General features: G+C 52.4%; 6 protein-coding genes across 6 annotated transcripts; 5 read left to right on the top strand and 1 right to left on the bottom strand.

Annotated features, from left to right (window-relative positions):
• The first annotated feature begins 1,243 nt into the window (after positions 1–1,243).
• Positions 1,244–2,734, top strand: BO83DRAFT_382263 (uncharacterized protein). Its single transcript, XM_025532192.1, has 2 exons — positions 1,244–1,658; positions 1,771–2,734. Exons 1-2 carry the CDS (start codon positions 1,523–1,525, stop codon positions 2,568–2,570), a joined length of 936 nt encoding a protein of 311 aa, XP_025383561.1. The 5' UTR covers positions 1,244–1,522; the 3' UTR covers positions 2,571–2,734.
• BO83DRAFT_402784 (uncharacterized protein) lies at positions 2,730–4,210 on the top strand (the record flags this gene model as incomplete). The annotated part of the gene is given in 11 exon segments (XM_025533563.1): positions 2,730–2,744; positions 2,773–2,839; positions 2,987–3,044; positions 3,173–3,217; positions 3,254–3,380; positions 3,400–3,426; positions 3,617–3,684; positions 3,797–3,839; positions 3,865–3,895; positions 3,924–4,003; positions 4,166–4,210. 11 exon segments carry the CDS (start codon positions 2,730–2,732, stop codon positions 4,208–4,210), a joined length of 606 nt encoding a protein of 201 aa, XP_025383560.1.
• Positions 4,211–7,073: 2,863 nt separating this feature from the next.
• On the top strand, positions 7,074–9,953 carry BO83DRAFT_382259 (acetate--CoA ligase). The gene is made up of 7 exons (XM_025532191.1): positions 7,074–7,155; positions 7,289–7,359; positions 7,425–8,669; positions 8,726–8,986; positions 9,058–9,187; positions 9,244–9,518; positions 9,578–9,953. The coding sequence occupies exons 2-7, from the start codon at positions 7,321–7,323 to the stop codon at positions 9,638–9,640; spliced, it is 2,013 nt and encodes a 670-aa protein (XP_025383559.1). The 5' UTR covers positions 7,074–7,155; positions 7,289–7,320; the 3' UTR covers positions 9,641–9,953.
• Positions 9,954–10,412: 459 nt separating this feature from the next.
• BO83DRAFT_347025 (uncharacterized protein) lies at positions 10,413–17,949 on the top strand. The gene is made up of 5 exons (XM_025528799.1): positions 10,413–10,958; positions 11,227–11,319; positions 11,623–15,434; positions 15,579–17,459; positions 17,520–17,949. Exons 1-5 carry the CDS (start codon positions 10,874–10,876, stop codon positions 17,631–17,633), a joined length of 5,985 nt encoding a protein of 1,994 aa, XP_025383558.1. The 5' UTR covers positions 10,413–10,873; the 3' UTR covers positions 17,634–17,949.
• Positions 17,950–18,802: 853 nt separating this feature from the next.
• On the top strand, positions 18,803–19,147 carry BO83DRAFT_148691 (uncharacterized protein). Its single transcript, XM_025526222.1, has one exon. The coding sequence runs from the start codon at positions 18,896–18,898 to the stop codon at positions 19,088–19,090; it is 195 nt and encodes a 64-aa protein (XP_025383557.1). The 5' UTR covers positions 18,803–18,895; the 3' UTR covers positions 19,091–19,147.
• Positions 19,148–19,204: 57 nt separating this feature from the next.
• Positions 19,205–20,957, bottom strand: BO83DRAFT_411619 (NADH-quinone oxidoreductase subunit NuoF; the record flags this gene model as incomplete). Its single annotated transcript, XM_025534326.1, has 3 exons — positions 20,615–20,957; positions 20,446–20,517; positions 19,205–20,365 (listed from the first exon to the last, which is right to left on the bottom strand). Exons 1-3 carry the CDS (start codon positions 20,870–20,872, stop codon positions 19,205–19,207), a joined length of 1,491 nt encoding a protein of 496 aa, XP_025383556.1. The 5' UTR covers positions 20,873–20,957.
• Positions 20,958–21,162: the final 205 nt, after the last annotated feature.

Below are 21,162 nucleotides of genomic sequence, written 5' to 3'. Positions count from 1 at the left end.
AATTGAATGGGGATGGGTGTTGAGGCTTGCTGCATAGGCAATTTTCCTTCAAAGTGATGATGGATGATGGGCAGATGTTCGAGGTGGTAAGGGATGATGTCATCAATGATACCAACATCTGAGAAGGCGATCAAAGAAGTCAATTCAAAAACCCCTGTAATTCATATGCTGATCCCAATAAGAATAGTAATTATAGGGCTTTGTGCTAGTGTGAATAAGGATCTTCCACCAGATCATACCACCCCATGAGGCACATGATTGTGGTGATTTTGTTGGAAGGGATTGGCCCGCCTTACTAGCCACAAATTTGAGGCACACAACACCTGAGACTCGACTGAGTCACGTTTTAGAATCTTTGTAATTTATTTATATTGTCGCATTCAACGTTTTGTACTCTGTAAATATCATTTCAGGATTCAGTTGCTGACACGCGAATGCAAAACCTTTGATCTTATCTCATCGGCAAGGGTCACCATGATATCAAATGCCCATAGTTTTCTCAGAACAAGAAGTTAATGACCAGGCTGAAAGTGAGCAAGCGTGGTACAATCTGAATTTACTTATCAATAAGTGGCGCGACGAACTCGGTGGACTTCAGAAGAAGGTTGGCTGCCTGCTCAGCGGTATGAGGCTGCTGTGGAGAGGAACAAATCCTTGATGGCCTACTAATTCTCCGACGGCGCCAGTCCAGATGAGCTAGAAAAGATGAAGCAACTGGTTGGCCGTTTCAGTATCACGACGGGCTTTACTGACATTTACTACTAAACGTATGTTTACTAGCAGAGGGACCCTTCGTGGTTAGGCTGGTGACTGATGATATATTGGCAGAGGGATATGTGATCGGCGACATGAATATTAGTACTCAAAATAGAATTACGAACTTTTCTCATAGAAGGCATTAATGATATTAATTCTACTACTTGGCACTGCCAGAGATCATATGAAAGAAAAACATCATGATGATGCAGATAATGATACTTACCCTAGAAATATATATTTTGAGCTAGTAGTAGTGTAGAAAAAACTGAAGCTTGATCCTCTATATTTTACACAAGCCATATTTTCGATTCATACAGTTAACAGCTAAGAGTACATATCAACAACTACTAGAACAGCTAATTAGCCACGAACATCCAAACGTACTCCGTACACCACGAAGATATACACACACAATCACGTGACCCCGTATACCAGCGGAGCCAACCGTCATGCGGCCACCACATCACAGATCATCAGCGATCACCGCCGCCGCAACAACCTGTGGCTCAATTTAGTTCTACCTCCACCTTCACTCTTATTCCCTGGAGCGGTCTCCAACTGCTCCCACCGACATCTTCAATCTACAATTTCCTAGAATAAATATTCACCTTCCCTGGCCCATTAAACAATTCACTCACACCAATTGAACGAACTTACGTCACCCAAAACACCAACCGGCGAAATCAAATCACCACAACCACCAACGAGTGAACCTCATATACATATACTGAGAAAAAGAAAAGAAACCGAGGAAAGAACAATCATGTCCTCAGCCGAAGAATCCCCCGCTCAACGAGCAGCCCGCCTGCGTCGCGAACGTCGCGAAGCCAAAATCAAAGGCGATGGAGCAGCTCGTCTAGACAAGATTACCAGCTTGAGTGGACGGACTCCTGCTAGTCGTATGTGGCACATTGTTTCTTTTCTCTCTTACGGAATAAAGTCTTAAGCGGACGGAAGAAGAAAAGAAAGGAATATAGTGTGTAAAGCTAACACAGGATTTGCTATGTACAGTCCGCGAAGAAACCTCTCCCTCTCCATCTCCATCCCCGGCCCCGGCCGCAGCAGCACAACCACAAGCTACCACTACGGCACTGAGTCCTAGCCCGAGCCCCGAACCCCGAACCACACAACCCTCTTTCCAAGACCAAGGACCCCAGCAGCAGCAAGAGATCGACCCCGAAACCCTTCAAGCGCAACAGGAGCTCTTCCGTGCCCTGCTCCGCCAGTCTGGCCAGCCGGGCGACTCACCCAGTGGGAGCCCAGGACCTCAAGCAGGAGCAGCAGGACCAGGAGGGATGGGAGGACTAGGTGGTGAAGCGGACGATCCGACGCTTAAGCTTCTTTCGAGCTTGATGGCTGGGGATACCAGTGCACTAGGCGAGGGTTCTTTGCCTGGAGGTCAGTCGCCAGCGGACTTACTGACGGGGTTGGGAGTTCCGCCGTTTGTGGCGAGTATGTTGGGGGAGGCGACGCGGAAGAAGAGTGATGAGGAGAAGCGGGAGATTCTGGTGTGGAAGGTGCTGCATGTGGTATTTTCTGTGTTGATTGGGGTGTATTTGTTGGTGTTGATTGGGTCGTCGGTGGCGACATTTGGGAGTCAGCCGCCGCCGCCGGCGACGGCGAGGAATCCGTTCTTGTTCTTTACGACGGGTGAGGTGGTGCTTACTGGGGCGAGGGTTATGATGAAGAGGGGAGGAGGGGGGTTGGGGTTGTGGGTGCAGTTAGTTAGGGATATTGCCAGGGATGGGAGTATTGTGTTGTTTTTGTTTGGGATGGCAAATTGGTGGCATCGGGAGTGGATGGCTTATTAGATAGGGAGTAGTCCGTAGTGACTGGGGGATTGGGTTTGCATGTGTTTATCTTTTCTCTTTGTGGTTGTTATGGCATGGATGTTTCTGCTCTGCTTAGGAATATATTATGCGATTCTTGCATTTGCATGTGAAATCGTTGGCATAACGTTTGATAGTTTGATGCTTGCTGGGGTGGTTCTTTTGCCATCGACTAGTATCCTAGGCGGATGCAGTTGCAGTCGCAGCTCCCACGTGCTTGGGTGTAACTGTCCGAAAGTACAATCTAGGGGGTACACTTACGTGCGAGATATCTTGGTCGCCCAGTCCGACCCTTTACTATCGTAACGACTCAGTTCTGGCCCGGTTGATTTCTCCTTCGGACTCCGACTGGCCTGTGCGCTGGCTCCCAGAAACGAGGTTGAATTAGCTGTGAAAAGTTGAAAACTTCTCGCGGCGATTACCAATGTCCCACCAAACTTGGCCACAGCACAACGCGTACTGATCCATCGGGTGGACTAGGAAATTAATAACGGGCAGGGCCAAGACGTTATTAATTTGCACTTGCAGGGGGCTATTGGGAGTTTGGGACGGACTTTTCCTACCGCCGTGTTTAGTAGATGCAGGACGGGCCAGAAATTCGCCGTTTCTAACCATCCGAGCCCACACCGGTTGGCTACTAGACTAAAGTCTGGCGGCGGGCTCAGACGTCGAAATGGCAAAAGCGGACCGAGAAGCTTAGTGCGGCCGGGACTAAACTATAGCGCAGGCGGGAAAGGCCACGGCCTCTGGATCCTGGTTGAGAAAGGTAGGGCTCAAGCAGGATGGGAATGGGTCTTTTCTGAGTGTTGAGAGAAGGCGCATACTCTCACCGGTTGGGGTACGTAACCTGCTATACATCTCGAATGCAGTATGTATCCAGGCAATAACCAAGCAGGCGATTATACACCTGCAATATCTCGTAGAGATGCCACTCCGTGCAGGGGGCTACCGAGATAAAATGATTGACATTGATAAGCGGAAACGGGGGGTATGGTGGGCTTGACACCGTATCGGGAGGCTCCCTAGAGGCTGGGATAAATGAAGTGGCCGAGCCACCAGCGACAATTGAGGACGTTGATTTGCTAACAGATAGAGGGTCTCGATTAGCATGAGGGCTCTGTAGTCGGCAGTGTGGGCAGGGACTAAACGGGACACCCGGGACCCGAACGCACTCACCTTATTACCACACACGGACGCGAAGGAGTAAGGATTGAAGATCTCTCACGGGAGGGAAACGACGAAAGGGACGATGTATCCATATTCATGGGCACAAGAGTATGGTTCCCTTGCCGAGACGATGCTTGAAGGTGGACATGTTGGAGGGGCAGATTCGAGGCCTGCAAAAGGTGAACGGAATTCTGCCGGACGGCCTCCACAATATTAATGCTTCTAGTTCTGATGGTGGAAGTTGCTCCGTAATGGCATTATAAACATGAACAAACCGTTCCTCTCGGATCGGTGGTCTAATCCACACCCAATCAAGGCGGCCACACCCACAAAGGTCCCCACAATCGAGGGAACTGTGGTACTTTCGGTCCTTAGTTGTGGTGGGGGGTGGTGTTTGTAGGCTCTCTTAGGGGAGTCTTGACTCTGCGCTCGTTGCGACATCAGTCGCGGGGTGATCTCCCCCCTGGAATGATGTGCCATCGCAGACAATGTTATGTCCATTACCTTTTTTTTTTTTTCTTTCCTGAATTCTGAATATTCGGCTGTCCAGAGAGACAAGATGCAGAGCTTCCAGTTCTCCGTCCAGGAAAGCTGGAGAAACCAAAGCCTAGGTCCGAGAGAAGTCCGCGGGAACGGGGAGAAGGAGCAATGAGCCAGGCAGCGATAGCCGAACCCCCAGCAAGCAGTACCACGGTTATCCCGATTGTCCCTCGACCCGCGCGTCGAGGAAAGTGTTTCGTCCCAGCCCAGCTGATCATCTGTCTTTACCGAGTGGGCAAAAATAGCAGACAATCCCCTTTTCGGCATTGTTGAGAGATGGGCAAGTCACGGGCAGCTTCATTGCCGTAATGGGTCAGTCTTCCTCGTTAGGGAAAGTACTGCCGTGACGTTCCGTAGCCTGGAGTTATTATTCCCCTTCTACAGTTATTATTGCTGAGGGAAGATTAGATGGATATTGCTACTTTTAGAGCACATGAAAGAAGAATCAAAGACATGAACTAATTCTCTGAACCACTAATATGCACCTTCCTTCAATGTGTTGATCATCATGCACACAGCCAAGTCAGGTGCATTGACGGACATCAATACTACTACCTGAGACACTGATATCTACCAATATGGTAGATGAACAAACAACAATCACTATCCAATATAATTTTCGGCTTAAACTGCTACTAGATATACTCATTTATGCTTGTGATCGCGATAATCGGGAGTACCTTTAGAGAATGACCATTCTATCCATCCAGGCCTCGGCTCTGCAAGGCCATCTATTTCCACGTTCTGTTCACCGGCAATATCTCACTAATGCAAGATGACCTTCCATTTACCTATCTCCCTCGTAATTAGTATCTCGAACTACTGCATCTTCCTGGTCAGCCCTTCAGGCACTGGCTGTGGGCCATACAGGGGGTCCCTAATCCGGTTTCAGTGAAACTTCCGCGAACAGCAGCACATCCATTGATCTAAGCGTCTTATTGGATCGCCCACCGGGGTATCTTAATAAGTTAATAGATAATACCTCTCCCAACGATGCAGGGGATGCTCACAGCGATCTATCGCTGAGGTGCATGTGGAAGGTGTAGTTAAATGCTGATTAGCTTGACTGCTATCTACTTCACCACCTCAGATTGCTCTCTGGATCTCTGACTGCTCCAGAGTACTCTGTAGATCCTCTCACTCTCCTTTCTCTCATCCACGGTCCCGTTGAATCTTACTATAAGCAGTTCCCTTCAAAAAGCGCAGCTAAGGTTTTGGTTCCCCCGCACGGTTCAAGCCTCGCATCCAGAATGGACACGTTCCAGTACTGATTGACCCCTCCGATCGGGGCGCTTGGCGAGTGTTCTTGTGATACCATCCCGCCATCCCCCGGAAACCCAAAAGTATCAACCCCCCGTCTGCGCGTGAGCGAATCTGGGGCAGAGCTGATGATGATGTTGGTTGGATGAACGCCACAGCATCACGGAGCTAATATCTCCCTGTGCCATTTCGTGCTATGGCGTACCATGGATACGAATGTGCACAGTGCTGTCGGAGGTGACCACCTAGGTTAACAACAGTCGCCTCTGCTGGAAGAATTACCTTAGTTGGCAATTGACGATTGGTCTGCAGTCCAATGATGGACAAGAACCGAAGTAGACTAAGGTCACAATCAACACCTCGCAGACGGGAGCGTCGCAATAGTGTACCGAAGTGAATAGGTCGGAGTCTCCAGGTAGAGGGGGGTAGGCGAATAACGAGATGATTGTTCGCTAGTTGATCATCGACTACTTTCCCCGGAGCAACGGAAACGAGAGCCTGTCAAGCCCCGCATGGCCGAGCCCAACCTTTGGCGGTGCGTTTGAACTACGCCGAACTAGTCTTGGATAGTGCGAGCGAATGCAACGGACTGGGATTGCAGCCGCCAATGCAGGAGGTCGTCTGTCCAGTGACATTGCGAGGGCCTGCCGGGAAAAGACTGTCCCTAGTCCGTTTATCGATGACCCGCATCCAGAACAATCCTTCCACCCTCCCCCCTCCCCCTCCTCGCAACCCGTTCATTTATGTTAATTATTATAGTAATAATTATTGTTATTATTATTGATTTATTATGTTACAGTAGTCGTGGCTGTCCCGAGTGTGGAGAGGCGCTTAGAGCGACAAGCATGACTAGTCAGGTATGTATGTAGTATGTATCATCCATGGTGGGAAGTAGACCAGCGCCTCCATACGGCATCATGATCTCAATTCAATGGAGGAAGGAGGGAACAATTGGAGGGGTAATACTGCTCTGGAACTCACACCCGGTAAGATCTAGGTTAATCTGCATAGCCGATCCAGAAAAGTAAGGATTGAACCCTGGTCCGACAAGATTAATCATACCTACGGTCGCGCGGAAGGGAAAGAAGGTTGACTTGGGGTAAGTAGGATGGACGGATGGATTAAGGGGAGGAAATAGTAACTAGGTGGTAGTAAAAGTAGCAAGTAGCGAGTAGTACTGAGGAGGTACCTTAGCAGCCGGGAGCAGTACAACCTTGGCCAGTGTGAAGCTACGACGGTACCAAGCCTGAACCAAGCCTGAAGTAGCAGCGCGCCTCCACCCGGACACCGGGGGAGCGGGACTCCTCTCAACAATTAAAATCATAAACTGTCTCTCTCTAAAAGGGACATCCCTCTTTTCAGTTCGGGCATTGGGTTCAATAAATAACTGTCTCTCTTCCCCATCCTGGGCACCAGTTGCTTTTCTTTCCCCCCTCCCTTCTTCCTCTTTTTTTCATTCCCAATCTTGCATCTTTCTTTCTCTACTCCTCTCCCTCTCCCTCCTCTTTCTCCCTCCTACAATTCTCCCCTTTGTAATAAACCCTCCTCCCCTTGCGCGAAACTTTGCCTGAACCCCACCAACCAGCAATTCTTTTGACAAGTGAGCTTAATCCCCCGCCCGCAAACTCACGTGCACTCCGGTGCCACGAATTGAACCCCTCGCCCTTTTGCCCACCAGAAAAGAGGGCTACCTTGTAATTGGAATGTGTCCGTCCCTTTCTAACATTGTACAGCTCAAACACACATTTTCGTTGGGACACAAAACATGGCCGACGGCAGTGTTATGCCCCCCAAGTCCTCCGTGGTAAGAAATCGCGCGTATTTGGCCGAGTTATCGCCGGGTCTCCGTGCTAATCCCGTTGGTTTCAGGTGGTCGAGGCCCACGAAGTCGACACCTTCCATGTCCCCGAAGCATTCCACCAGAAGCACCCGACAGGTACCCACCTGAAAGACCTTGACGAGTACCGGAAGCTCTATGAGGAGTCCATCCGCAGCCCAGACACTTTCTGGGCTCGTATGGCCCGCGAACTTCTTCACTTCGACCAAGACTTCCAGACCACCCACAGTGGGTCGTTGGAAAATGGCGACAATGCCTGGTTTGTTGAGGGTCGTCTGAACGCCTCCTACAACTGCGTCGATCGCCATGCCTTCAAGAACCCCGACAAGGTGGCCATTATCTACGAGGCCGATGAGCCCAGCGAGGGCCGCACAATCACCTACGGTGAGCTCCTGCGGGAGGTGTCTCGTGTTGCCTGGGTTCTCCGCCAGCAGGGTGTGAAGAAGGGTGACACCGTTGCTATCTACCTTCCCATGATTCCCGAGGCCATTGTCGCTTTCTTGGCTTGCTCTCGTATCGGTGCCGTCCACTCCGTTGTTTTCGCCGGTTTCTCCTCCGACTCTCTCCGGGACCGTGTCCTGGACGCGGGCTCCAAGGTCGTCATCACGACCGATGAGGGCAAGCGTGGAGGAAAGGTCATTGGCACCAAGCGCATTGTCGATGAGGCTCTGAAGCAGTGCCCTGATGTCACCAGCGTCCTGGTCTACAAGCGCACCGGCGCCGAGGTTCCCTGGACCAAGGGCCGTGATGTCTGGTGGCACGAGGAGGTCGAAAAGTACCCCAACTACCTTGCTCCTGAGCCGGTGAACTCGGAAGACCCTCTCTTCTTGCTCTACACCTCCGGATCCACCGGAAAGCCCAAGGGTGTCATGCACACCACGGCTGGTTACCTTCTGGGTGCTGCCATGACCGGCAAGTATGTCTTTGATATTCACGACGATGACCGCTACTTCTGCGGTGGTGACGTTGGCTGGATCACCGGCCACACGTACGTCGTGTATGCGCCTTTGCTGCTTGGATGCTCTACTGTGGTCTTCGAGAGTACCCCGGCTTATCCCAACTTCTCCCGCTACTGGGACGTGATCGAGAAGCACAAGGTGACCCAGTTCTACGTCGCACCCACTGCCCTGCGACTTCTGAAGCGGGCTGGTGACGAGCACATCCACCACAAGATGGCACACCTGCGTGTCCTGGGCTCTGTCGGTGAGCCTATTGCTGCCGAGGTCTGGAAATGGTACTTCGAGGTTGTCGGAAAGGAAGAAGCCCACATCTGCGATGTAAGTGAATTATCGGTTCTCGTTGTTGGGTAAGGTAGTCTAATACGCTTCGACAGACCTACTGGCAGACTGAAACGGGTTCGAATGTTATCACGCCTCTGGGTGGTATCACCCCGACGAAACCCGGAAGCGCGTCGCTTCCCTTCTTTGGTATTGAGCCCGCCATCATTGACCCGGTCTCTGGTGAGGAGATCACTGGCAACGATGTGGAGGGTGTGCTTGCCTTCAAGCAACCCTGGCCGAGCATGGCCCGTACCGTGTGGGGCGCCCACAAGCGCTACATGGATACCTATCTGAACGTTTACAAGGGCTACTACGTAAGCGACATTCGCACCCCTGCGAGAAAATATGGTTCCACGGGCAGTAGCTGACTGACTTGCGCTTATAGTTCACTGGAGATGGTGCCGGCCGTGACCACGACGGATACTACTGGATCCGGGGTCGTGTTGACGATGTGGTTAACGTTTCTGGACATCGTCTGTCCACGGCTGAGATCGAAGCCGCCCTCATTGAGCACCGTAAGTTAACGCAAGAGACCGCCATCTATACAACAGCCACTAATCAGTAATGGCAGACATGGTGGCTGAAGCTGCTGTTGTTGGTATTGCCGACGAGCTTACTGGTCAGGCCGTCAACGCTTTCGTGGCCCTGAAGGAGGGCAACGAGACCAGCGACCAGGTCCGCAAGGATCTGATCATGCAGGTTCGTCGGTCCATCGGACCTTTCGCTGCCCCCAAGGCCGTCTACGTTGTCGAGGATCTCCCCAAGACCCGTAGCGGTAAGATCATGCGCCGTATTCTCCGGAAGATCCTGAGCGGCGAGGAGGACAGCCTGGGTGACACTTCTACTGTAAGAAAACACACATTCTTGCCTATGTTGGAAATGGAGACTAACTAAGCCTGTAACAGCTGTCGGACCCTTCGGTTGTTGACAAGATCATTGCCACGGTGCATGCTGCCCGCGGCAAATAAGATCTTCGCATGACCCGAATTCAAGACGAGCGATATTCACAGCCATGAAATGAAAGCGATTAATCAGGATGTTATGATGAGTTGATTAGCATTATTGGGTGGACACAGTTGTCCGGAGGCGCAGTCATATTCCTATAAACCCCGTTTAGTGATTCCCAACGTGTTTGAGAGATGAACATTAAGGTGATCGCTGATCACCTTTTCAATATACATTAACTTCTATTCTTCATACGAATTGTTTTTTGTTATCCAATGTAGCTTGGGGTGTTCCTTCACATGACAGCACTGGTTGTCGGGGTCTCTCTTCTCTATTACTGGTAGGTAGTTGATGGGAACGTCCAGGGTTACACCTTGGGAACAGTCCCTCATTGGACCGATATACTGATACGGCGTCGGGCTCCTCAGGCGTAGTTGCGGGAGTTAACATAACGTAACTATGCTGCATCAGTAGTGGGAGACTTGACACAGCTACTGTGAAGCCGGACACCATTCTAGGGATGTTATAGTTATCGGGATGCAAGCATTCAGTTCGATATTCCTTTGGCTACCCGGTCGGGCTCCCGAATCAGTCTCCGTCGCATCACGTGCCATTGTCGTAATGCAACGGTATCAACACCCGGCCACCCGGTCCCATTCCCCACTCCAGTGAGCACACCGCCCCGTCACGCCGTGACCGTACCATACCTGACATGGCCGACCTTCCCATAGTTAAGCGACAGCAACGAGCCAGTCAGGCAGGAAGGGAACCTGCCGTCGCTCTCCCTCTCTCTCTCTCGCTCTTCTCTTCCTTGGCTCTCGCAGCTTCTTCCCTCGACCACCGTCGCGCGTCCTCCTCCCTCTGCCTCACCTCGTCACTTTTTCCCCCGACTGCCACTCAAGTCGATTCCCTTCAGACTTGCTCACCTACTAGCTCCGACGGTACTTTTCCGTCTGTAGCTAGTGTGGCCTTTTTCGTCACTTTTACCCCTTCACCTTTTTTTTTCTTCTTTTCTTCCCTTCTCCAAACAAACACCCGTGCTCACCAGCGCGTCGACATCGTCTTTTCAAACTTACGCAACGTTGTCGCTTTATATTACGCTAGCGCGCTACGGTTGTTCTTTTTCGCAAAATATCCATTTGTACGGAGCTCTAATCATCGTCGCTCTTAACGATCTTCCGAGCCTTCCAACCTTCGATCGCAGACGTCCTTCGAACCGAATGACTCCCTAATTTAAAGCATCATCATTCAGCAAGATGTTCGGAGGTTTCGGACAAAACAACCAGCAAAGCTCCGGCTTCGGGGCAGGCTCTGGCTTTGGTGGCACGAGTACTGGTGGAGGTAGGTGTCTTCGTCTGGTTGCGAACCCCGTCCTCGGTTATCCCGGGTTACTTTTCTTTTCCTTTTACCTCGTCCCTTGAGACTCTCCGGTGCAAAAGGATCGGTATTTGCTGGTAGTTCCGAACGTCGAGCTGCGACCGTCCTATTAGGCTCCTCCCACCACCGACCGCCCGTGGATGGCTTCGACACCGGGACAAAACAGCAGCACTGCAAGAGAAGGGATCGCAGCTTCAATACAGTCTCTGACAGCATCTCCCCCGTCATCTAGGCTTTGGATCGACATCGTCTCCCTTTGGTGGCGGTAATACATCCGGTGGTGGCTTGTTTGGAAACACCTCCAGTAGCTTTGGTTCCGGTGGAGGTACGTGCCTGACGGCTATATCTCAGTGGGCTTGGCGATCCTTTCTCTTCCACCTGTGCCTTGGGGCGGACCCCTCGACTTTCCTGTGCTCGATCACCGATCCGTGACCGAAATGGCGCTTTCGAGGACCCTCACCACTGGCTCTTATGACAGAAAGTCTCTGGATTGGAAGTTCACGTCAAATGTCGTCCATTGACCGCCGGAGATCCATGGCCCAAGGATGGATTCTAATCAGATGTCCCAGGATCTGTCTACTTTGTTATATTTGTTAGCGAAACTGACTCAAGGTCTTTGTTATTCTAGGATTCGGAACCGGCACACAGAACCAGTCGACGTCCCTGTTTGGAGGACAAAATCGCACGAGCGGATTCGGAACTGGGACTTCGACCGGCGGAGGCCTTTTCGGAAGCGGAACTGCCACAGCTGGTGGTAGTAGCGGGTTCGGCGGCTTCGGGTCGTCCTCCAACACTGGCGGAGGGTTCGGCAGCACTGGCACTGGCACTGGCACCGCCGCTAGCACTGGGGGTGGCCTATTCGGCAACAAAACCGGGGGTTTTGGCAGCTCAGCTGGCACCGGTGGTGGATTCGGTACAAGCGGTGGCACTGGTGGCTTCGGCAGCACCGCATCGGGCTTCGGTAGTGGGACAGGGACTGCCTTCCAGCAGGCCATTCCTCCCTCTGATGGCACTGGAAGCACGCCGTTTAGTCCCTTCACTGAGAAGGACGGTAACACCACGGGGATGAATCACTACCAAAGTATCACCTTCATGCAGCCGTACAGCAAGTATTCCTTTGAAGAACTTCGCTTAGGTGATTACAACCAAGGCCGTAGGTTCGGCAACGGTAGTGGCCAAGCCGGTGCCTTTGGCACATCGGCCTTTGGAGGATCCGGCTTTGGACAACAGTCGACCGGCGGCTTTGGAAGCACTTCCACGCCATTCGGAGGCGGAACCAGTGCTCCCTCGACCTTTGGACAAACGCAGACGGCGGGTGGATTCGGATCTAGCACCAACTCCAACCCCTTGTTTGGAGCAGCAAAGCCGGCCACTTCCTTATTTGGGGGTGGAACTGGTACTACTGGCACCTCCCAGCCAAGCCTTTTCGGTGGAAACACATCTACTACTGCTACTACGGGTGGATTTGGAAGCGGCACAGGAACCACCGGCTTTGGTGCTGGAACCGGCGGATCTCTGTTTGGTGGCAGCGCCAATAACAATACCCAACAACAGAAGCCTCTATTCGGAAACAGTGGCTCCACCGGCACAGGTTTTGGCAGCGCCTTTGGCGCGCAGAACACAAGCACTGCCTCTCCTTTTGGTGGTACTGCTGCGACTTCCTCTCCCTTCGGCGGCCAACAACAGCAGCAAACCGGCACCGGCTTGTTCGGAGGTGGGCTCGGTCAGCAAAACCAAGCCCAAAATCAGCAGCAGACTCAGAACAAAGGATTGTTTGGCGGGTTCGGCTCAAACACACAGCAGCAGTCCAGTACCCCGAGTCTCTTCGGCAATACTGGGGCTGGCACTGGCACCGGCACGACTGGCTCTTCTCTTTTTGGCCAGAACACTCAGCAACCACAGCAGCAGTCGACTGGTGGATCGCTCTTTGGGAACAACCAGCAAACCGGCACAAGCTCCCTTTTCGGCGGAGGCCAGCAGCAGGGCCAGAAGAGCTTGTTCGGCGGCAGCACGCCTGCCACCGGCACCGGCACCGGCACCAGCGCATTTGGCGGCTTTGGTAATACTCAGAACCAGCAGACGGGTGGTGGTGGCCTGTTTGGCGGCGCCCAAAACCAGCAGCAGCAGAAGCCGAGTCTATTCGGCGGTGGCACTGGAACCGGTGGTTCTCTCTTCGGGGGACAGAGCACCACGACTCCGAGCGCCGGCGGTTCGCTTTTCGGTAACACGCAGAGTCAGCCTCAGCAGACTGGAGGGCTTGGTACTTCGAGCTTGTTTGGCGGCAGCCAGCAGACACAGCCCCAGCAAGCTCAGCAATCCCAACCGGCCCCTGGTAGCTTGCAGGCCTCTCTTTTGGACGGCAACCCCTATGGCAACCAGTCCATCTTCTCTGGCTTGCCAGCCCCGAGCGCTTCCAGCCCTGGCCCCTTGGCGACGCCGCTTTCGTCTGCCGCCAAACAGAAGCAGCGCACTCCGCTCCCTGTCTATAAGATCACCCCCAATGCCGCTAACCGCCTTCTTACACCCCCCAAACGCCAGGGATACGGGTTCTCTTACTCCACCTATGGCTCACCTTCGAGCTCTGCTGGTACTCCTAGCGGACTTGGTGGCAGCGTGCTGGGTGGAAGCCTGCGTGGAAGTGTCAATGGAAGTCTTGGACGCACCAGCTTTAGCAAGAGTTTGTCTACCAGCAATCTGCGCAAGACATTCGACCCCGACACCGACAGTGTCTTGTCGCCCGGTGCACTTACCTCTGGCAGCTCCCGTCTGTCAAGCGGCAGCCTGAAGCGCCTCACCATTGATCGTAGCCTGAGGAATGACCTCTTTGCTCGCCCAGCCAGTACCCCAGCTGCCCCGATCACCAACGGCGAAGACGCAGCACAGCCAGCCGATAAGATGAAGAAGAAGGTCAGTTTCGATTCATCATCGGATACGCCAGCCACTGGAGGAGAGATCGTTCCGGTGCAGTCTCAAAGCCCCGAGCCTACTCCGGAGGAATTGGGATTCCTGCGCTCCATCCGCAAGAGCAACACAGTCAATGGCCTCAACGGTATCAAGCCTAGCGAGCCTTCTATCCGTCCTGAGATGGAGTCTGTTCGTGGTAATGAGCTTGCCGTCGTCCCCGAGAATGCGGTGACGACCTCAACTACTCCTGAGGGTCCCTCTCGTCTGCCTTTCGTTCCCGGTGGAGACCCGCAACCGGGCGAGTACTGGATGAAGCCCACCCGCGCTGAGATCAGCAAGCTGAGCCGAGAGCAGCAGAAGAAATTTGTTGGCTTTACTGTTGGTCGTCAAAGGTGCGGCCAGGTGACGTTCGATGAGCCCGTTGATCTGACCACCGTGGACTTGGACCGCATTTTCGGCGACCTTGTAGACATCGGTGTGCGCAAGATTACCGTGTATCCAGATGAAACCATCAAGCCCCCGAGGGGCAAGGGCTTGAACGTTCCCTCCACCCTTCGCATCGAAAACTCTTGGCCTCGGGGTCGCGACAAGAAGTCACCTTCCCCTCTCACCAGCGGCCCCTTGTTCGATAAGCACGTCGACCGCTTGATAAAGGTGCACAACACCGAGTTCGTGGACTACGAAAAGGAGACCGGCACGTGGGTGTTCCGGGTGCCCCATTACACCACCTATGGTCTTGATTATGATAGCGACGAGGAAGAAGAAGGTGAGAGCCTCAACCAAAGCACTTTTAGTGCTGCTCCTGACACTCCGACTCCGAAGGCTCAAACCCCCGCCAACCCCGATACGACCATGGGCTCGGAGATGATGTCTGCCTTCTCCACTGATGACTCCTTTGTGGGTTCAATGGCTGGCGTCGACGATGATACTTTTGATTTCAAAAAGCGTAAGATTGTCCCGGGTGCGTTTGGCAACCAAATGATGGAGACGGTTGAGGACCAGCGTTCGGTTTCTGGAGACGATGAGGAGTCTTTTTTAGGGGAAGGCTCCACGGGTTCGACTATTGAGCAAGACGGCGATGATATCACCGAAAGCCAACATTCTGGCGAGTCACTAGTCGAATTGGATGAGGGCGAGGAAATGGACATGGCGGGCACCTTTCCAGACCTCCATCCTACCGTGGAGCGCGATGACACCCAAAGCACCGATACCTTTATGGAGACCACCCAGCCTGTATTGAAGCCTTGGAACACGCCTTCGAAGCCTCGTCTCGACCTTACTGGAGACTGGGCGGAGCATCTGCAACGCACCATCAGTCCCCGGAAGCAAGATCGCGATGCACTTCGTGAGATCCAAGCCAATGCCTTTACCGACCGGTCTCTCCGTGAGGATACCCCCAAGCCATCTGCCGCCGATACCAGGCAAAAGGGCTTCGCCACCAGCATCGATTTGATGAATTCTTTGTTTCAGCAACCACGCAAACAACAAGCCGCATCTCCTTTGAAGGCACAAAGCGTGCGGCCTAATGGCTTTGAGGTTTGACTCCTTCTTTCCCCTCTTATATCCCTCTATTATCCCTATAGGAAGTTGTATTGTAGGAAGTGATGCGATACAATATGACTTGAGCACTGTGAACCCTCGTTTGTCAATAGCCTAAACTAATACGATCTGTCCCTACAGTGGCCTTATAACAAGAAGCCCAAGACATTTGCTGGCGAATCCCACGAGCTAAGCGAAGACGATCTTGCTTTCCATCACTCATTCAAACCGCGTTGGGGCACGCTGAACTCTCTTCTCTGCGCCAAGAATGATATGTCGGACATGCAGGCGGTTGATAGCGTTTGGAGGCACAAGCTCTCTGTGACTAGCGAAGGAAGAGATGTGGCTCTCTTGGAATATAACACAGCCGTGGAACCGAGTGAGATGCTGGATGCCCAGAGGAAGCTGACTGCTGTTTCGCGTGTTGATGGTGTTCCCTTTGCTCGTCTGGCAAAGGCCGATTTCCGGGAGTTCGTGCAAGCTTCGAACTTGGTACAATCTGACCACGAGCGACTTCTCTGGCAGCTGGCCAACATCCTTTTCAACGACAAGACTGAGGATGATATTTCCGCTGGCGTGCCTCCCAATCTTCGTTCCAAATACATTCACCGTATCAAGAAAGACCGCCTGACCCGTCTGTGGGAGGGTATCGTACGTGAAAAGCATGCACAGGCTGTGGCCAAGGCCAGCTCAGCCGAGGAGCGTGCCTTTTACTTGTTATGCTCGCATCGGGTTGAGGAGGCTTGCAAGGTCCTAATTGCTAGTCAGAATTTCCATCTTGCGACACTGGTTGCTCAGATCGCGCGCGATCCTACGACGCGCACTGATATGGCCAAGCAGATTGAGATGTGGCGCCAGAACAATGTGTATTCTGAAATGAGCGAGCCCGTCCGAGCTTTGTACGAACTTCTGGCCGGCAACGCCCTTCGCAGCGAAGGCAAATCCACTGGTGCGCTGGAGGATCGTCTGTCTACTTTCACCTTCTCTGAGCGATTTGGGCTGGATTGGTTCCAGGCTTTCGGCCTTCGTCTCTGGTATGGTATCACCGACGATGAGCCTATCGAAGCCGCCGTCTGCCAGTTCGTGGACGACCTCTACGAAGGAAATGAGCCGGCCCTTCCGACGCCTTACAACCAGGAAGACATCGTTGATCGCGAGTCTCCTCTCTGGGTTTTGCTGAAAGTGTATGCCACGACAACTGGTGGAGCTGCTCGGACGGCCAATCTCCATCCACAGGAGTTCCCGGCCGTTCTCCTGCCTGAGTCGGTCAGCGGGGATAAGCAGTCAAGCCGGCTGTCTTTTCAGCTTTGTCACCTTCTTGCGGCAGCCATTGGGCAGCACGAAAGCTTCCAAGTCAACACAGCGCAGTTGGACCAGCTCGTGTGGGACTATGCTTGGGAGCTTTGCTGCAGTGGCACTTTGAACCGGGCACTGTTCGTCCTCCTCCACCTCTCGCATGCATCTGATCGCGAGCGTGCTGTGAAGGAGACTCTAGCCCGGTTTGCGCCCCAGCTGCCGGAGCCGGTCACCTCGGACGGCCAAACCAACGTGATGTGGCACTATCTCACGCATGATCTTCAGCTGCCCGAGAGCTGGATCTGGGTTTCGAAGGCGCTTTATGCTCGCGACACGGGTGATGCGGCACGCGAAGTGGACTGTCTTGTCCGTGGCAAGAACTGGAACGATGCCCACGCTACCTTCTGTCGTGTTGTGGCGCCAACTGCCGTGATTGAGGGCGACTATGGCACGCTTGAGATGCTGGTGACGGGCTTTGGCGAGGAACCTGAGCGAAAGGTGCGCGGCTGGGCCAATGGTGGTGGTATTTACGACGACTTCCTGCGCCTGGCTACGGCCAAGAGCGGCAAGCGCGATGCTAGCCAACTTGCCCGGTTAGTAAGTGCCTTGGTGAAGATGGGCGACAAGGTCAGTCAGGGATCGGGTGTGGAAGGATTAGAGGAACGTGTAGCCTTCCGGGAAATGAGCCGCGTGGTTGCCACTTGGACTGGGCACGAGGACTCAAAGGTACGTTGTTCCATTGACACGACTGACGAACATCCTGGTTCTGACAAGTTGCTACTTCAGGCAATCGAGCTGTCCAGCGTACTCAGTCTGCCTTTGACGGGCGATGCACGCCTTGCACAGACAGCCGAAATGAGTCGGCGGTACTACAGTCTCATCATGGCTGGGGGCTATTGATCTATGATTTCGGGAATTTGGGTGGAAGGGACTCCGTTGTTTGGATGCAGCATACCGAGTGCTGGTCGACGCTGAATCTTTGATATCTTGCATCTTTTTGTGTCTATGGGTTGACGGAACGACATGCAGCCATTGTGTAACTTAGATCCTGTTTTCACTTCTCTGTTGTTGTTCGTTGTGTTTCTATTTTCTTTTCCTTAGTTCTTGGATGCATTCCGTCCTCGGACTTTGCAGAGGGCGCAGAACTTTGGGCGTGTAAGTTAGCTAGCTGGTCCTTGTGAACGAAACAGTAATTGCGCAAAGTAATCATCTTGACATTTCCAACTCCACGAAGTAGCAGCATCTCCTTCAATTACGAGCAAATAGCCTAATTTCAACTCACCCCCAAATGATATCTTTAATAGAAAACCTCATCTGTTCTGATGTACACCTCCGCTCCTAATATGGAAAGTTTCCTTCTCAGACCTTATCCCCCAACCCTTCTCATTCTCTCCTTCCCTCTCCCCGGGTAATAGTACTCTATCTATCATCTTATAATTCTGAGCATGAGGCATCTATCTATTGAATTAAGTCTAGTAGTAGTGTAGTATAGTACCCACTACCTAAGTCAACAGCAATGATACAATGATTCAATCAATGAAGAAAAAAATAGAAATTATGACAATTTAGTATGACCCGAATGAAATCATTTATTCGTCTTTTGTGAGACTAAAATGGGGTAATAACGTAGACATTATCGGGTGTACTGGTTGGTTGGTTGGTTGGTTCTTGCAGTCGTTGATTATATGGTGGTAGTGATTGATGATTGTGTGTGTGTGTGTGTGTATGTATTTTATTTGTACTTAATTATTGAGTGGTGTATCAATGAGATTTATTGGTATATTGGTTTTTCTTTTCTTTTCTTTTCTTTTCTTTCTTTCTTTCTTTCTTTCTTTCTTTTTTTTTTTTTGCATTTGCATTTCCATTCTTGGTTGGTGAATTCAACAACGGTGAAGTTGATTCGATTCATTACCTACCGTATGGGCGTGATAAGATTCTCGTTACAACTAGACTAGTAATAAATTACTTTATGTCAAATATATGATGTTAATCTGGACTACTCTTTATTTAGTATTGTTCAAGTTCTACCAGCAAAAAGTAAACACCCTACATCTTCTGAAGGAGAAGAATTTAAACCAAAGAAAAAGTTCAATTGCTACCAGGACTGTACATGATCGAGAACCTAACACGACACGTAAGATATAAAAAAAGGAAAATATGAGATGGGGTTGGGTGGGAGACAAGGGGTAAATTGGAGAAGAACACACACACTCCCTCTAGAAAATCCAAAAAAGAAAAAAAGACAGAAAGATTTAGCAAAGATTAACCTCTTCTTTTCTCTCTCTTTTATTCTTTCCATCTTTTCTTTTTGGCTTTTTTTTTTCCCTCCCTCGCTTGCCCTGTTGCTCTATACCTGACGAACTGCAGGGTGTTGCGAGCGAAGCTATTCTATCCCCATAGTGGAAGTCGTACACACACACACAGAGAGAGAGAGAGAGAGTAAAAAGAGTATTGAGACAGGTTTATGGTAATTACATGCCAGGGGAGATCAGCTTGCCCTCAGCGCGGGCCTCCGGGTGCCAACCACCAGCGTAAGGTCCGTTTCCACCAACCTCCTTCGAGTACTCCCGGATGCGGGCCTCCAGCTCGGGGCGGAAGTGACGGATCAGACCCTGGATGGGCCAGGCAAAGGCCTCACCCAGAGCGCAGATGGTGTGACCCTCGACCTGCTTGGTCAGCTCCTGGAGCATGTCGATCTCACGCTCGCGGGCCTGACCCTTCTCCATACGCTGCATCATCTGCATGGTCCACTTGCTACCCTCACGGCAGGGAGTGCACTGACCGCAAGACTCGTGCTTGTAGAAGGTCGACAGACGAGAGATGGCGCGAACAATGTCGGTCGACTTGTCCATGACGATGACGGCAGCGGTACCGAGACCACTCTGAGAGTCCTTCAGGGCGTCGAAGTCCATGAGCTGGTCGTCACAAATGGACTTGGGAAGGACGGGAGTCGAGGATCCACCGGGGATGACAGCGAGAAGGTTGTCCCAGCCACCACGAACACCTCCACAGTGACGGTCGATCAGCTCGCGAAGGGAGATGGACATCTCCTCCTCGACGGTGCAGGGGTTGTTGACGTGTCCGGAGATACAGTACAGCTTGGTACCGGCGTTGCGCTCACGGCCGAAAGACGAGAACCAGCTGGCGCCACGACGCATGATGGTAGGGGTGACGGCGACAGTCTCGACGTTGGTGACGGTACTGGGGCAGCCGAAGAGACCGACAGCAGCGGGGAACGGGGGCTTAAGACGGGGCTTGCCGGCCTTGCCCTCGATGGACTCGATGAGGGAGGTCTCCTCACCACAGACGTAGGCGCCCATACCACGGTGGATGTAGACGTCGAAGTCGTAGCCGGTACCGCAGGCGTTCTTGCCGATAAGGCCAGCCTCGTAGGCCTCGTTGATAGCCCGCTGGAGGACGGTAGCTTCTTGGTAGAATTCACCACGGATGTAGATGTAAGCGGCGTTGGCGTTCATGGCACGGCCGACGACGAGGCAACCTTCGATGAGCTTCTGGGGGTCTTTGCGCATGATTTCACGGTCCTTGCAGGTTCCGGGCTCACCCTCATCGGCGTTGACGACGAGGTAACGGGGTCTGGGGTCCTTGTCCCAGTCCTTGAAGTTCATGAAAGACTGTACCACAGCAATTGAAGGTTAGACTGAAGCCCGAAGACTGGCTATGTCATCAATTAGTCTCGGTAAGGGCAACTCACGTATTTCAGTCCGGAGGGGAAACCAGCACCACCACGACCACGAAGACCGGAGGCCTTCAGCTCAGAGATAAGCTGCACAGATCGAACACATATCAAGTCAGCATTGGAATCATTTCCGCATCTTCCAGCAGTTCCGGGTCCAATGGACCCGCGAAGGGGCAGAGCCTACCCAGTCATGACCCTTCAGAACGATATCCTTAGTCCGGTGCCAGTCACCATACTTCATCGCCGACTTCAGATCAGCTCCATGGTGTCCGTAGAGGTTGGTGAAGATCCGATCCTGGTCCTTCAGACCGCCATAGTGCTTGACCGGGGGGGCGTTGTCCTGGACGGTCGCGAAGGAACGGGCGGCCGGGGCCTGGGCTCGGAGGGAGCGGGAGGAGAGGGAGGCGATGGAAGAGGAGGGAGCCGCCGCTCGAGATATCATGGTGAACACTGGCCCAATTGACTTGGGAGGGGAAAGGGAGGGGGGAGGAAAGGTGGGAGAATCGAGGATGCGTTACAAAGCCGTGGCAGGCGTGGTTTGGGTTGAGCTGCCCGTCGCGGCAATTCCTGCGCTTGCTGAATATCCGCCTTTCGCTCCTCCCTGATTGGTCCAGCCGGGTCACCTGATCCACGCTGACTAACCACCACAGATCTACTCGTTCTTTGGTTCTACATCGATTGCTATATTGATAGCTACCTAGTACTGGTAGCACTGGTCTTATATTTATTTCT

The sequence above is a fragment of the Aspergillus eucalypticola genome (assembly GCF_003184535.1).
Source record: "Aspergillus eucalypticola CBS 122712 chromosome Unknown BO83scaffold_33, whole genome shotgun sequence".
NCBI lineage: Eukaryota > Fungi > Ascomycota > Eurotiomycetes > Eurotiales > Aspergillaceae > Aspergillus > Aspergillus eucalypticola.
Note: the sequence above shows the minus strand (reverse complement) of the source record. Positions and strands in the feature narration are given on the sequence as shown.